The sequence below is a fragment of the Temnothorax nylanderi genome, unplaced genomic scaffold (assembly GCF_030848795.1).
Source record: "Temnothorax nylanderi isolate EJ_2023f unplaced genomic scaffold, tnyl_v1.0 TNYL_tig0001_pilon, whole genome shotgun sequence".
NCBI classification, from domain to species: Eukaryota; Metazoa; Arthropoda; class Insecta; order Hymenoptera; family Formicidae; genus Temnothorax; species Temnothorax nylanderi.
In genome coordinates, this window is record NW_027249063.1 from 4067913 (window position 1) to 4082560 (window position 14648).

General features: G+C 37.4%; 3 protein-coding genes across 7 annotated transcripts; 1 reads left to right on the plus strand and 2 right to left on the minus strand.

Moving 5' to 3' along the window:
• Positions 1–168: 168 nt before the first annotated feature.
• On the minus strand, positions 169–7664 carry Vhdl (larval-specific very high density lipoprotein). Its single transcript, XM_071722597.1, has 16 exons — positions 7546–7664; positions 7078–7116; positions 6316–6617; positions 6089–6229; positions 5837–6013; positions 5587–5729; positions 5143–5520; positions 4659–4987; positions 3882–4501; positions 2861–3741; positions 2561–2690; positions 2250–2486; positions 1770–2123; positions 1136–1460; positions 679–973; positions 169–540 (listed from the first exon to the last, which is right to left on the minus strand). The coding sequence occupies exons 1-16, from the start codon at positions 7562–7564 to the stop codon at positions 357–359; spliced, it is 4554 nt and encodes a 1517-aa protein (XP_071578698.1). The 5' UTR covers positions 7565–7664; the 3' UTR covers positions 169–356.
• A 1463-nt stretch (positions 7665–9127) lies between these two features.
• LOC139783746 (inosine triphosphate pyrophosphatase) lies at positions 9128–12458 on the minus strand. 5 transcript variants are annotated; one of them, XM_071722971.1, is made up of 4 exons: positions 12317–12458; positions 12093–12253; positions 10157–10742; positions 9128–9812 (listed from the first exon to the last, which is right to left on the minus strand). In XM_071722971.1, the coding sequence occupies exon 3, from the start codon at positions 10737–10739 to the stop codon at positions 10170–10172; it is 570 nt and encodes a 189-aa protein (XP_071579072.1). In that variant the 5' UTR covers positions 10740–10742; positions 12093–12253; positions 12317–12458; the 3' UTR covers positions 9128–9812; positions 10157–10169. The 5 variants fall into 5 exon arrangements, with proteins under 5 accessions (XP_071579072.1, XP_071579178.1, XP_071579025.1 ...); XM_071723077.1 differs by lacking the exon at positions 9128–9812 and adding an exon at positions 11815–11944 and having other exon boundaries at positions 10126–10742; XM_071722924.1 differs by lacking the exon at positions 9128–9812 and having other exon boundaries at positions 10126–10742.
• Positions 12411–14513, plus strand: Rpn8 (regulatory particle non-ATPase 8). The gene is made up of 5 exons (XM_071722762.1): positions 12411–12728; positions 12884–12976; positions 13066–13244; positions 13313–13516; positions 13594–14513. The coding sequence occupies exons 1-5, from the start codon at positions 12554–12556 to the stop codon at positions 13903–13905; spliced, it is 963 nt and encodes a 320-aa protein (XP_071578863.1). The 5' UTR covers positions 12411–12553; the 3' UTR covers positions 13906–14513.
• Positions 14514–14648: the final 135 nt, after the last annotated feature.

Below are 14648 nucleotides of genomic sequence, written 5' to 3' on the forward strand. Positions count from 1 at the left end.
GACTATGTTCAAAAGAGCTTTTATAATTGTATCATGTATATTGATAATATTTCTAAGTCATGACAATTTTTCTTCTTTAAAAATAAAATACGTGTAAATAGTACATAATAACTTGATGTCATAACGTTTATGGATTGCAGATCGAAGAAATAATTAAATTAACACAGATAAATGGAAAATAAAGATTTATTGTGTATTATATTTCTCTTTCTACTCCCACGATATCGTTGTGCTATATTTTGTTATTGAACAAAAATTGTATTCTATATTATTCAAAATGGTGCTCGGTACTCTTAATTTTAATTTAAAAAATATATATTTTATACAGATTCAAATTATATTATATAATTAAAGATTCACACAACGGTATAAACTTTGGGAAGTTTCTCTTTATGCGTGCCGTCCATGTGTCCGCACACGCCGGTCACGTGACCTTGCAGAGTGGTGTCCAACATCAGAGTTACGCTGCTGGGGGTCCACATTATCATCACCGGCACTCGTTGAGACTGGACCATGAGATGTTCGTTGTTCTCGGTGAGTCTGCAAGCGAAAGTTGTATTTTAATACAATCAATTTCTCTTGAAGTCTATACTCTTTTATTCTTAAATTCTCCTACTCTTAAATTCTATACTATTCTCTTTTAAATTCCATGCGCGATCGATTAATCGTTGTACTCACTTGAACGCGTAAGAGTTCGGTTCGTCTTTCGGCACCACGACTCCCTTCTCGTGCTGATTGACTACATTGCCGTCAACGTTAACGACTGCATTAAACTCGTTTGGCATGATCTCCATCTCGTGATCGCCAACGTGCATCTTCACTGCTAGCTTGGTACCTTGCACGGACTTCACGAAAATAGCGTACGTCTGATCGATGTGATCGCCAGATACGAGGACCCATTTATCGGACATCACGAATGGAATCACACCCTCGTCTAGGGTGATCAAGACTTGCGGATAGACGGTGCAGATCTCTGTGAAAGACAGGTATTCAATGAAATTGAACTGTTGCTCGAATTCTTTATGGATAAATAAACAATTTATAAATGAAGAGATATGTCATTTTGAACGCTAAAAATTTCTGAGTATTATGATGTAAAAAAAAAAGAAACTTATTTGAGAGTATAACGACTTACTAGCCTGGTCGTGCTTTATTTTGTGCATAACAGCTACGGAGAAACGAGTATTGTCCATGGCAGCGTGCCACTGTAAATGTAGCATCGGTTTGTCTACGACCATGCCTTCGAAGAGATGTTGCTGCAAAGGAACTTGAACGTACTCGTATCCGCTGACCGGAGTGACGACGGTTGCATTGACGTGGCTCAGATCGGAGGAGTACTCGACTACGACCTTCGCGTTACCGCTCTCAACACGGTCCAGGATGTACCTCACATGTGGCAAATGCCATGCGCGAATATGATCTTCGATCATGGCGATTTGCGATAATATCTGCACAGGCACCTGAAAGAATCACACTTCTCTGCTTATATCTGTGATATTAATATCTCAATCTTCTCCACGTTTGTGCTAGTCTCTATAATATTTACAAGTACATAAAAAAGATATTTCTAGATCTAATTATGGGATTAAACAATGGAATGCTTAAAAATGCATAAAACAAATTCAAGAGACGTTTGTAAAATTAGAGAACTAATTAAAGGTCGTATTTAGCATACTTTTGTGTGTTCTTTATGTATTTTTATATTTTGAAATTATATCAAATTGTTAAAACAAAATTATGTTACGAATAATGTATTTATCTTTTCTTACCTTTTTGTACGTTGCGTTAATGGTGTACTTCTTCATGGTCGTGTATTGTAAAGTCTCACGGACGCAATTCATGGTTTTAGCAACGTGCCCCTGCTTAGTCTGGAATTGCGGATTTTGGATGTCTTTAATGCAAGCACCATGACGCAATGAATCGTGCGTCATTTGCCTCTTCTGTTCTTCCGTCATCTCGCCTTTGACGGTCATCACGATCATCATATCGTCGCGGACGCACTTATCATCGTCTGTGAATCCTGCTGTGATGACCACCTTGTTGTTGGTCTCCTCTTTAGTGGTATCGACCTTCAAGGGATCCGTCTCGACGACTGGATAGTTCTTCTGAGCTTCTACGCAGATCTAGAAGTAGAAGCCAAAAACGCACGTCTCATAATCGATAATACTACTTCAATTTTATTGAACTTATTTATTTGTAATTTGAATCTGTTTTAATTAATTAAGATAATTAAGTTAAGTTAGACGTACCTTCAAATTCTTCTCTCCTGGAGTCTGTCTCATCATCTGAACTTTGACGTTGTTGACTACGTGTCCCCGAGACATGTCAATATTCACGTTCATGTCCCATGAACGGACGGACTCGTTTGTGGAAGCTGCTTTTGCATCGAGGGTACCGCGTACGTTGATTTTGTTGCTGCTAAGAGCGTGCATCTTTTCATGAATGTGATCGACATCCTCCATATTAACTCTTACGTTCAAATCAACCTGGAAAAGAAGTTAAGGGGATAAGAATGCCAATATCACTTCTGTCTCTCAGACCGAGATTTTTGACTGCTTACATGTGACGTAGGATAAACAATGCTGGGTTCAGCCTTCATGAGAATTCCACAGTTACCCATTTGCGGTGAAATGTAGTCGTTAGTCAGTTTTTGGCGGACGCCCATGAAGTATTGGAGGAGCTTCGAGTTCCTAATGAACAAATCGCAACATAATAATTTTTTTCGAAAAGTTGCATTGACAATATATAAAAAAAGTTTAACTACAAATTGTGTTCTTTTTTGTGATATAGAAGAAAGACTGTACCACACAGCAACAATAAATATCTAAGCAGATTATTGCATTTCTGCTCTATTACTTACCAAGTGTTCTTGTGTTCCACAGAGAGCACACGCTGCCATTCCTCGGCGTTAGTCATCGGGGTGATTTCGTTCTCGCAATCGAAGACCGACATGCTATATTTGAGGCCCACGTCTTTAGAGTCTACGGCGACATGATGGTTCTTCTTCTCGCCGGTGCTAACGACCGCGTGATGATGGCAAGTAGCGCAGCAGGTCTTGAGAACGTCCTGTTCGTCCTCGGTGACGGTCACCAAGTTCTTCGCGTAGAATCGCATTCCGGTGACCGACAGTTTGTTGACCGGCAATCTCCGCATGGTGATCTTGAGACTCTTCGCCTCGTGATTGTAACCGACGCTCATATCTACGGGTAAGGCGACGTCCAAGACGGTGGCGCGGCGAATCGAATGCCAAGCATCGACGATCGGATTGTAGATCGACATGACGTATTCACCATGCTTCCAAACCCGAGCATCGACGTTGAGCTTCATGCTCACGGACGGCTTCATGACCTCGTTGCGAATGTTATCGAACTTCAACGACCACAGCTGCGGTATCTTGGTACTGAGGACTGCCTGTAGACCCATGTCGGTAGGCACTTGCATCTCATAAAAGGTTTCGTATACAATATCCTGGAAATTGCCAACCACTATTTGCTTCAGCTGATATACTTCGTCGAATATGTTCTTGAAGCTATTCTGGTCAAAGTGAGTGGCAACGACGACAACACCGTTCAGCGTGATGCAGATGTCGACGTGAATGGGTCTCTTCATCGGCATATCCTGCGCGGCGCGAATCAAAAGATTTTGCACATTCTTATTGTTGAGATTTTCCACTGTGGTACCGACTAATTCCTTCTTGACCATCTTCATGACCTCGTCCAAACCGTAGACGCTCCAGTAGATCTGAAGAAAATTTATATAGAACGCATGATTGTAAAATATCGATAAAAAGACAAATGTTTCTTTTACTTTTAGAGACTTTTACGAGACGTGTCAAAATTTTGTGTATAGTAAAGTTTACGCTCAGTTGACATATTACTCACGCCTATTTTGTCGACGGATTTACGAGCGACCGAGGTGTGATGTTCGAAGTATCCGGCGACTGGCATACCGGTCGATTCATCGAGAACCCAGGCGTCATTCCAGGATTCGCCATATTCGTAAACAGAATCGATATAATCAATGAAATGTTTATACGAGAGCTGAGTGGTGACCGGTCTGATTCTTGTGAAACGTAAGAACTTTCTGGCCATTTCGCGCACTGGCAAGAGGCAAGGATCCACGGAATTGGCGAGACCTTTCAGGGTAGTAATGTGATAGTTGTACAGATGGTTGTTCTGCTCGTGTACCATGAACCAATAGATGTTCATAATACGTTGCATGTTCGGCATCTGACTCATCAAGACATCATAAGCGACAATCCTGACGGACAGCGGTAGAGTGACATCAACGAGAATAGGCCAGAGCAGATTGTGAGTGTACTCGACTTTATCGGTGACTGCCTTCTTGATGGCCCAGATTGCTTGAACGCGAATATGAAGTGGATTTTCGGATATCATAACTTCACCACGGATAATCGGCTCCAAGAGCTTTTCAATGTTACCCACTTGCACGTTCTTTATCGCCATCAGATACACCACTCTCATCTCGTACGATTGCTCGTCTGAAACATTTGCGTGTGCATTGTTAAAAATGATAAAATTAAATGAAAAATTCAGAGTAAAAGTAAACTTTAAATATATATTTGTACTTAACAACGTATAAGATCCATTTTTGCTGCGTGCTTCTAATGTCTAAATACATTTAAATACAATGCTTACTCTTGACATGATCGAGGAAACGGTGAAGATATCTCTCGAGAAGAGGGTTGATGACGTCGCTCTGCTGATGTATGAACGTCTTGCGAATCAAAATGGAGAAGCAGAGGATGCTGGCCTTCTTGACTTGCGGTGACACGGTGCTACCCAATTTCAACAGATCTTCCATTTCCAGAAGCAATCTCTCGGATGGTACTTTGACATGCATCGGCAATTTCATCAACATCACGACGGCAGTTTCATCGGTCACTTGATGTTTGCGGACAACATTTCGCACGAAGTGGCTGGCAGCGGTCGTGCCCACGGTTGGAATCATTCGCAGGAAGATATTTCTTTAAAAATCACAATTATCGTTTTATTACGTCGCGTCAGACAAAATTATAGCTATTAGATTTATTTCAAAATAATAACAAATTATTTTCTTGATCCTCTAATACTAGTTGATTTCATTGTAACACAAAATAAGGGATGATCATATATTACTCACTTCATCGTGACTTCCTTAGGCGTCTTCGAATCCTGAATGGCGTTGTAAACTTGTTCCAGTGAACCTAAATCCATATAACTCATAGTATGCTGTAGCCTGTTGATGGTTTGTCCGTGCTTCCATTCGGGTTCCTTGGCCTCCAAATGATTTTCCTCGAGGTAATCAACAGCTTCGGCCAACATCTTCTTAAGTTTAGGGATGAGCGCGTCCAATTTCACAATATGTCGACCATGAGAGAGATCTTCGGCAGCATGGAGAGCGTAATTTCCCAATGGCTTATTGAAAGTAATGTCGCGAATGATATCTACGTTCTGAACATTCACGGCCATCACAGGGACTTCCGTCGTTGATACTACGGAATGCAGATCCAAAGTAACGCTGAAATAACAAATAAAATTAGCATGATCGCCGGTGCAATTAGTGCAATAGTTATCGTATAATTACTTGGTCCACAGATAGTGAGCCTCAGATCGGGCATTATAAGGGAAGTAATTGATAGCCGAGTGAGCAACCAGCCGCTCGATGACAATGTCATTGTCCTGTTGTTTGATCTCGAAAACTCTTCTGGCGGAAGTAGTCATGTCATCCTGAAATTCAAAACAAAAATTGATTAATTATAATCTATCTCAGCCAGAATTCAAATAAACGTTTGATAGACGAGTAAAGTTCTGAAAACAAAATGATAGAAAATTACCACAGACTCCACGTGACATTTCTCGCACTCGAAATGATCGAAAACACGCTGAACGAAATGGCTGCAGTTCATCAAATCGTGCATTTTCGTGACCACGAAGACATTAGCGTTCTCCGGATTCATCGGGTACTTCGGATGTACATCGTAAGAGACTTGGCAGGTACCGTGGATGGTGTTCTAGTGGTAACAACCAAAGAGAACATTTTGAAACAGAGCCGCTTTTGTTGGATGTTCCCATCAGTCGTTACCTACCTCATGGGTGACGAAAGCGTGCGGCTTCATCGGGGCTTGCATCTGGATGTGGCCCAGATCCAATTGCAGCATCGAGGCGATACCTTGTTTGATGTTCCTGGACCAGCCGTTCTCGGCTTCCGGCATTTTAATACCTTGGAGCTGAAATCGATCGTTCAATAGATCGCATGACTCTTCCACGAACGTTTATGTCAAAATGTCACGTCAGGAATTCGTCGGGCATTTACCTTGCCACGTTCATCGTAAACGATCACGAACGGTTCTTGGATTTGCTGTGCGGCTTCTCCGAGTTCGTGGAGAATTTCGATCGGCTCATGATGTACGGCGACCATGCCATTGTACATGCCATGCTTTACGTTGTTTAATTTGATGTGATAAGCATTATTTAAAGTCGGATCACTAGTATCCTTCTTTACGTGAAGTTGTCCGGCGAGAGCGAACTGGGAGACGTAATGCGCTGGCTCCAAAACTCCAGCTTTCACATCGGCATGGTAATTGTAAATCACAGTTTTCTCGGCAGGAAAATGTACTGAAATATTATGAAATATATATGTATATACCAATATAAAATATTATAAATTAACTTGTCTATCAGGATTTTACATTTATATCTTAATCTCTCTCTATTCTGCTTTGTACTATTTATTTGTTAATTGAAGCAATTATGGCGTTTCATTAATAAATACTACCTATGATCTGCGATTTTGAGAAAGATATAATAATTTTGCATTTAATAAATAATTTTACATTTATTAATTTAATAAATTAAAGTGTGCATCGAACTATTCTCATTATTACGTATAGAAAAATATCTGCGACTCATATGATGTAGCAAATTAATACGTAGAAATGATAAAATTTTTCCGAAGAAATGACCTTAATATTAATAATGTTGTTAAATATTAAGAATACAATTTGTTTATACTGATTTGTTAACAAATGTTTTTTCTAGTATTTTATAAAATAGGAAAAAATAGGGAAAAACTTACCTGGTACCGCACATGCGGCCGTTAGGCACAGCAGCAATACTGAAAACATAATTTATATAATGTATTATCTGGTAAAAATGCTTAAAATATGTCTGTGTGAAGAGAAGAGATATATTTGAATCAATATATTTATTAAGTAACTATATTTATTAAGTAAAGCTTCAATATACATCTGAAAAAGCTATACGAAAATGCAAATGGCTTCCTCAAGTATTTTTCCGCCAGAATTCATAATCCGCAAAAATTTTATTTTCTTTTTCATCCGAAGCGTTTCTAAAAATGTAAGATTAAAAAGAACAGAGTGGTTCGTGAGTTGAGAAATATTGAACGAATGGCAATATAAAACAAATGTGAAACTGGACAAAACACCTGTGTTAATTTCTCACAATTATGCACATTGCACTTGTCGCCAAAGTTGCGAGAAAAAAAGAAGAAAAGGCGAATCCGTCGAGGCGCAACTCGACTTACCAGTAAGGGTGTTCATCATAACGTGACCCCTGATGTAAGACTGGTAGCGTACGCGAGATCCTCTCGCTTTTATAGGGCGCAAAGTTCGCCAATTGCCGGTAAAATACAAAAGTGCAGGCGAGCCGATAACCCCGCAATGAAAGGGTGTTACACGTTACGGAGAGAAAGAGAAAGAGGATCGTGTCGGTAATCAAGGAGATAACCCTTTCGGGCATCAAGCCCCACTGCAACTGTTCACATTAAAAATGTACGCATGTATATTAAAAATAATTCGCATATCAAAACTTTGTTTCTCTCTCTCTCTCTCTCTCTCTCTTCTCTCTTTCTCTCTCTGTCTGTTTAAATTACACATGCATTTTGCGAGTTTATCTTTGTGTACCACATATAATCGCACCACCGCTCTCCCGTGATTCTTATTATGGACCGGAAAGAAGAGATTGCCGAATATTTCTGGGACACTGCTGCAGTCCGAGTAGTCGGTATCTTGACGATAATGAGCGACGACAATAAGTCTGTAAATCGAATGAGGAGCATTGGAAAGAACATTGATTTTGTAAGAAGTCGATTTTGCGAAGACAATAAAATGTGTGAATAGTCGGGACAAATGTATTAGAAGAAATATTGGCTGTTCAATAGAAAGATCCTTGTCAAATGATACGAGCAGATAACGCAGAAAGTATATTTCTGTCTCTATAATTTAAAATTTTAGAATATGACTTATTATTAAAGGAATACATAATGTTGCAATTTTGTGTTAAACTGCTGTCGTTAGCAAAACTAATAGGAAGATTAGATAATGTATTTATTGCGGTAGAGGCCAATAAATAATTTACTCGTTTCCTCACTTATCAGTCATTGAAGTTATAAATTCTGTTTTGTCACTTGCATTTCACGTTGCAGCAAAACTATTCTTAAAAAACTAAAATACTCAAAAAATCTAAAAAAACATAACTCTGAGATGGCTTTTCTTTTTAATACATGTTTCTGTATTAATTATGATAACCATGAATTATAGTCGCGAAGTTAAATGAACAATTTTTCCATTGATCGCATAAATTAAATAATCAACGACAGTTTGATAAGGCAAAGAAATCCAAAAACGATTGCGTGTTTACCAGCGTTATTACGTAACAACAATAACACACCACGACACGCATAAAATAAAATTTATCTATCGGTTCGTTACATATATATGTATGTCCTTTTATTGACAGATTCTTCGGACTCGATTTTTCCTGAATGAAAATGTCGAAGGAGTTCATTATTTGTTGCATCTTTCCAAAGTCTTTTGCATCATGTATATTTGTAACTGTGTCTCAAATTAAAATTGTCTTGAAGCAAACTTTACCTAACACTAACTGAGCTGAACGAAGAATTAACTGATAAATATAGTATTTATTTGATTTTTCAAAGTTTAATTCGTGAAATATGCTTCTTTTCTAATCCCTTAATTATAACTTGGAAATTATTGATACCTCGATATTTTTCTAAGAAAAAATTGACTTTAAAGAACCTGCCGTTAATAAAGAACATCCGATATATATAGTTTTAAGATATTATTATTAATTACCTTTATCTACAATTTCACGTTGGATAAGTACTTGTTTTTATTAAACAATAATTACATACCTTGAACCTACAGATTATTTCAATTTCAAGCATTATGAAGATAAACCAAATAGCATTTTCTTCTTACTAAGTTCAAATATATTTTTAGTTTCTCTGCATTAAGTAGAATTTTCAAGCATATTATAAAAATCTATATATAGTACAGTATACTTCTGCATTAATTCTGTATACAGAGTCAATGTGTATAGAATTAATTTTATCCTGTATCATTCTTAAATATTTAATAAGTAATTGGCATATTTAAATTCTATTTGTACTGGTACCACATACAACGTATGTAATCACGTTATCGGTAAATAAAGCAATTGAAAATCAGCGACGTGATCCGTTGTGGTTACTACTGTACATGATTTATTGTTCTAATTATGAGTGCTTGCGCACGAGAGAGGTATCGGTTTACATGATTAATAATATCTACCACTGAACGATTAAAATGGTTTCATATTTCAATTTGTTGCGTCACGTAAGAATTGCAAGGTGGAAGTCGTTGATTAACACATCGCATGATCTATCGAAATTAAAAATTATCAGATTCTCAGTTAGGAGATGTCGCGGTAGCTTCAAGGTTGTCAGCAAGTAGTTCCATATGCTGCCTGGCTATCGCTGTGACCGAAATGCGTTGTTTTCGGCGAGGAATCCTTTGATAAATTTAACGGATATCGAACGTTAACATTATAGGTCAGCGTAAATTAAAGTGAAGACAAAACAACGCACACTCGCCGCTCTCCAGAATTAAAAAAAATTACAATAAACGCATTAATATCAAATATTTTGATTGTAAAGTGAATTTTTAAAAATTAACTTATCTATATATATCCTGCTAGAATTAATTAATGCAAGATTGTAAAAATAGTCTCTGATTTTTCAAAAGCGAATTATCGATAAGCGTTCGTAGACAAGGTATTCTCAGAGGAGGAAAGATTATAAAAGACTTATAGAAGACAACAAGGATTATGGGAGGAATAGTAATTTTATTACATACCTATTGAAATAAATTAACTCTTCTCATTTTTTATCAAATAATCTTTTAGTTTTTCTATCGCCTTGCTGCGATGAGAAATCTTGTTCTTTTCTTCCTTCGGCAGCTCCGCGTAGGTCTTATCGTACCCCAGAGGTTGAAAACAAGGGTCCCAGCCGAAATCCCTGGAACCTCGCGGACTCACAATGGTGCCCTGAGTTCGGCCTCGAAATAGGTGGACCTCCGAGCCTTCGCCGGAGCAGTAACCGAACGTGCAAACCGCTTCCGCCGATTTGTCCTCAAATCCGTGGAGCATCTTGTGAAGTCCTTCGGGGCCCAGTTTCTCGAGGAACCACTTGATGTAAGGCCCCGGAAGGCCCTTCAGCGCATTGAAGCAGAGACAGGTATCTTCGATGATCACCGGACCTTTCACTAGGTTCGCCGCAGCCCGACACTTGTCGCGACATATATCGTCTACCTCGCCTTGATACTCGGGCAGATCGATCTTCTTGCTCGTTATCCATCGAGGAAAGTCTTTCCCCAAAATGGCGACAAACTCCTCCAGCTTCTTCGCGTTGCCCGTTACGAACACTATTGACAGCGACATATTCTGCAACAGAAGACACGTAGAGCGTCAAGTAGGGCGTGTATTATTTTAACTAAAATTTCTTTGATTAATGTTGAAAAAATCTTTTTCTACTGTAGGAACCCTCCGTCGACTGACGGTTGACATAAAATTTTATCATCAAATAAAATAAGAGGACAGGGCTAGCGAACAAGGTTGGATGTTTATATGCGTATATGCAGCAATGTAAGGATATAATATGAATTATTTTAACGGAAAGACGCAAATTGTTGAGAGTTGTTGCATATCTAAGTTTTTTTTCGTTGGAATACAACTCTGAACAATTTGCGTCTTTCCGTTAAAATAACTTGTAGTATCCGTACATTTGCGGATACTACTCATGATAACCATATTAAAGGTCGAAACGTTTGCTTTTAATATTACTAATGTATAATATATATCTTGAGCTTTTAATGTTACTAATTTATGCATATCTTAAGCACTAACATCCAGCTTTGTTCGCTAGCCCTGTCCCTTTTGTTTATAATTAATACAAACGTGTTAATATTTACTTTTACATATTTATATTATCAAATTCTGTAAAAAATAGTTCTAAACTACGATTTCTTTGATATAAAATCCAGTAAGTTATTACAAAATAAAAAAAATATATAGAAATAGATGTAGAAAAATATGTGTATATTCTCATTAACAGAATTTCCCCGTTTTGTAATAATTCGGTCTGCTTTATATTGTAAAGAATAAGTCGACTATTTTAACTTCAGTTAGTCTTTACAAAATTTGACAAAATATTTTACATTGGATTTCTACTTTTAAATTGTATGTATTAGTTAAAGATTTAGTTAAATTACTTTAGAATGACATTTTCATACTTTTATTTGTTATAATTTCATTATATGTAGATTATATCTTCATCGTTTATTCTTCTCATTAACAGGATTTCCCCATTTTGTAATAATCAGTGTGCTTTATATTGTAAAAGATTAGTTAACTATTTTAGTTTCAATTTTACAAAATTGGATAAGATAATATTTTACATTGAAATTTTGGCTTTACTAAATTGGAAATATTAGTAAAAAAATTTTTTTTAATTTACTTCTCTCAATTACGTTAGAATGACATTTTTATATTTTGTTATAATTTTATTATAGATTATATCTTCTCAGCATTTATTCTTTCCTCGATTCCGCGCGCTTTTCACATCTTTCAGATTGGCAGCTTTTTGTCTAGAACAATACATGTAAACATGTTATGCACTTCGACACGCTGGACTTCTGTCCATGATTTGATCTCAAAATAATGTGAATATGACGTATTCCAAATAATAAACCATCTCTATTAGATATACTTTAATGCGAAAAAGAAAACTCTTACCTTCTCGATTGAAAAATCGTAATACTTTTACGAAAGCTCGTTGTCGCTCCTAACCAAGAAAACTGCAGCCAGCGGCCAGCGCGTGCAACGTTGTTTTCTCGATCAAGCTGGCCAACTTCACTCGGATGAATCGCGAAAGTCATGTTGTCCTCGTTCATCAACTAAATGGAAAACTGCTTCATTACTTAGAATTGAAAGCAATCAAATACAATATAATATTTTACCTTCCACATCTAGAATTATCTTATGCTATTTCACATTGCAAAAAACACAAGTATCGGCGTTTTTTTTTCCCCTCGTCCGCGTATGGCGCTCCGATGAACTTGACGTACGACATGCCATTCTTGTTACCTCCGAACGACCGCGATGCGATCGACGGCGGGCACGGCGGCGGCGGCTGGGCTGGGATAGTGTCAGTAGTGTAGCAGCAGCACAGTATATCGTTTCGGGTTTGTCAAAAAATGCCGAGTCAAGAGGTAATGACAACGAAAGTTGTTGTCCACCCGCTGGTGCTGTTGAGCGTGGTGGACCACTTTAATCGCATGGGAAAAATCGGAAATCAAAAAAGAGTGGTCGGCGTACTCCTGGGCTGCTGGAGGGCCAAGGGAATCCTGGACGTGTCGAACAGCTTTGCAGGTTAGGACGAGCTACATGTTACGACGTTTCTCAAAACGTTCGCGTTTGCAGCCATTCTGCTTTTGTTAACGCTCACAAATGCTTAAAGGAATAAGTGTCCTTACCTTCGAAGCTGAGTGGCGATATAAAGAGATGAACGTGCTTGTGTTTTTCAGTACCCTTTGACGAGGATGACAAGGATAAAAGTGTATGGTTCCTCGACCATGATTACCTTGAAAATATGTACGGAATGTTCAAGAAAGTCAATGGTAAAGACCTATGACTAGTTTATGCAAATCCTGTAGGTTTTACTTGGAGCGAGAATTCTGATTGCGATATCCTATTTGTTGACTCTTAGCTCGCGAGAAGGTAGTAGGCTGGTACCACACTGGGCCTAAGCTACATCAAAATGACGTTGCCATCAACGAACTAATAAGAAGATACTGTCCTAATTCAGTCTTGGTCATTATCGACGCCAAGCCAAAAGATCTCGGACTTCCCACCGAGGCGTATCAAGCAGTTGAAGAAGTGCATGATGTACGTTTACATATATAATGTCTGTTTTGAAAAAAAAAATAAACACGTAACAAGAATTTTATTCACAGGATGGCTCTCCTACCTCTAAAACTTTTGAGCACATTCCAAGTGAAATTGGAGCTGAAGAAGCGGAAGAGGTTGGAGTAGAGCATTTATTACGAGACATCAAGGACACTACAGTTGGTACTCTCAGTCAAAGAATCACAAATCAACTACTTGGCTTAAAAGGTCTTCACGAACAAATCCGGGAAATTAGAGATTATCTGCTTCAGGTATATATTAATTTCTGAAATTGCTTTGTATTAATATCGCCAGGAGAGAGGATCACTCAAATAAATACTTTTTGCAGGTTGGCAATGGAAAATTACCTATAAATCATCAAATTGTTTATCAGCTACAGGATATCTTTAATTTGTTACCGGATATGACTCAAAGTAGCTTCGTCGATTCGTTATATGTCAAGACAAATGATCAGATGCTGGTTGTATATCTAGCAGCGTTAGTTAGGTCCATAGTAGCGTTGCACAATTTAATTAACAATAAGCTAACCAATCGTGACGCTGAGAAAAAAGAAACGGACGGGAAGAAGGACACGAAGAAGGAAGAAAAGAAAGAAGAGGAGAAAAAAGGGGAGGAAAAGGCGAAAGCTAAGAATCAGTGATCGGAGCATTTCTGAGCTTGCTCAGCTGCGAGATTGAGACTGTTAAAGTTGAGGACAATTAATGACTCTGTGTGTAATAGTCAAGCCTGTTCACTATTTGTACAGAATTATATCCCACTTATAAATAATGACAGTTTAAATATGTATTAGAAACGGCAAATTGATTCCCCAACTGTTCTGGCATAATTCTGTGAATTTTTAATATATTAGGCGCAAGAGAAAAGAAATAAATGATAACTCGACACTTCTGTATTTTGAATGTAATGAATGATGTAGTAAATATATCGAAAAATTTAGAATTAAGACATTTTTTACAGAATATTGTAATTATTACAATATTTTCAGCGTTTTAAGTAACAATCTATTAATATAAATGATAATATTCTATATGTAACAAGACACAATTATTTATTTTCTCTTGATTTCAATCATTACTCAACTAATAAACAATTGATGTATTCTTTTAAATTGCTTCAATTGCGTGTTGCTTAAAATTTAAGTTTCAATTAACATGTGTGATAGATATTGATAATGTATTTTTTAGGAAATACAAGTCATTCTATTAAGAGAAAATATTACATTAATAATAAAAAATGATCTTTTACTTATACCGTTTTATTAATTTATTATCTCGATATAGAAATGCTTTCCTAAAATATTATACTTTACCAAACAGAATATACAAAAACGCAGATATATAATATATGTATGTATGATCTTTGTACATGTACAACTGTATGTTT

Bases quoted from the DNA above. Each gene is read 5' to 3' on its own strand.
- Vhdl (XM_071722597.1), bottom strand. The intron at 1,461-1,769 runs GTAAGAAAAGAT...TGATTCTTTCAG, and splicing joins TTAACGCAACGTACAAAAAG to GTGCCTGTGCAGATATTATC. The intron at 541-678 runs GTGAGTACAACG...TTTCGCTTGCAG, and splicing joins CCGAACTCTTACGCGTTCAA to ACTCACCGAGAACAACGAAC.
- LOC139783746 (XM_071722971.1), bottom strand. From the start codon at position 10,739: ATGTCGCTGTCAATAGTGTTCGTAACGGGCAACGCGAAGAAGCTGGAG.
- Rpn8 (XM_071722762.1), top strand. From the start codon at position 12,554: ATGCCGAGTCAAGAGGTAATGACAACGAAAGTTGTTGTCCACCCGCTG. The intron at 12,729-12,883 runs GTTAGGACGAGC...TGTGTTTTTCAG, and splicing joins CGTGTCGAACAGCTTTGCAG to TACCCTTTGACGAGGATGAC. The intron at 13,245-13,312 runs GTACGTTTACAT...TTTTATTCACAG, and splicing joins CAGTTGAAGAAGTGCATGAT to GATGGCTCTCCTACCTCTAA.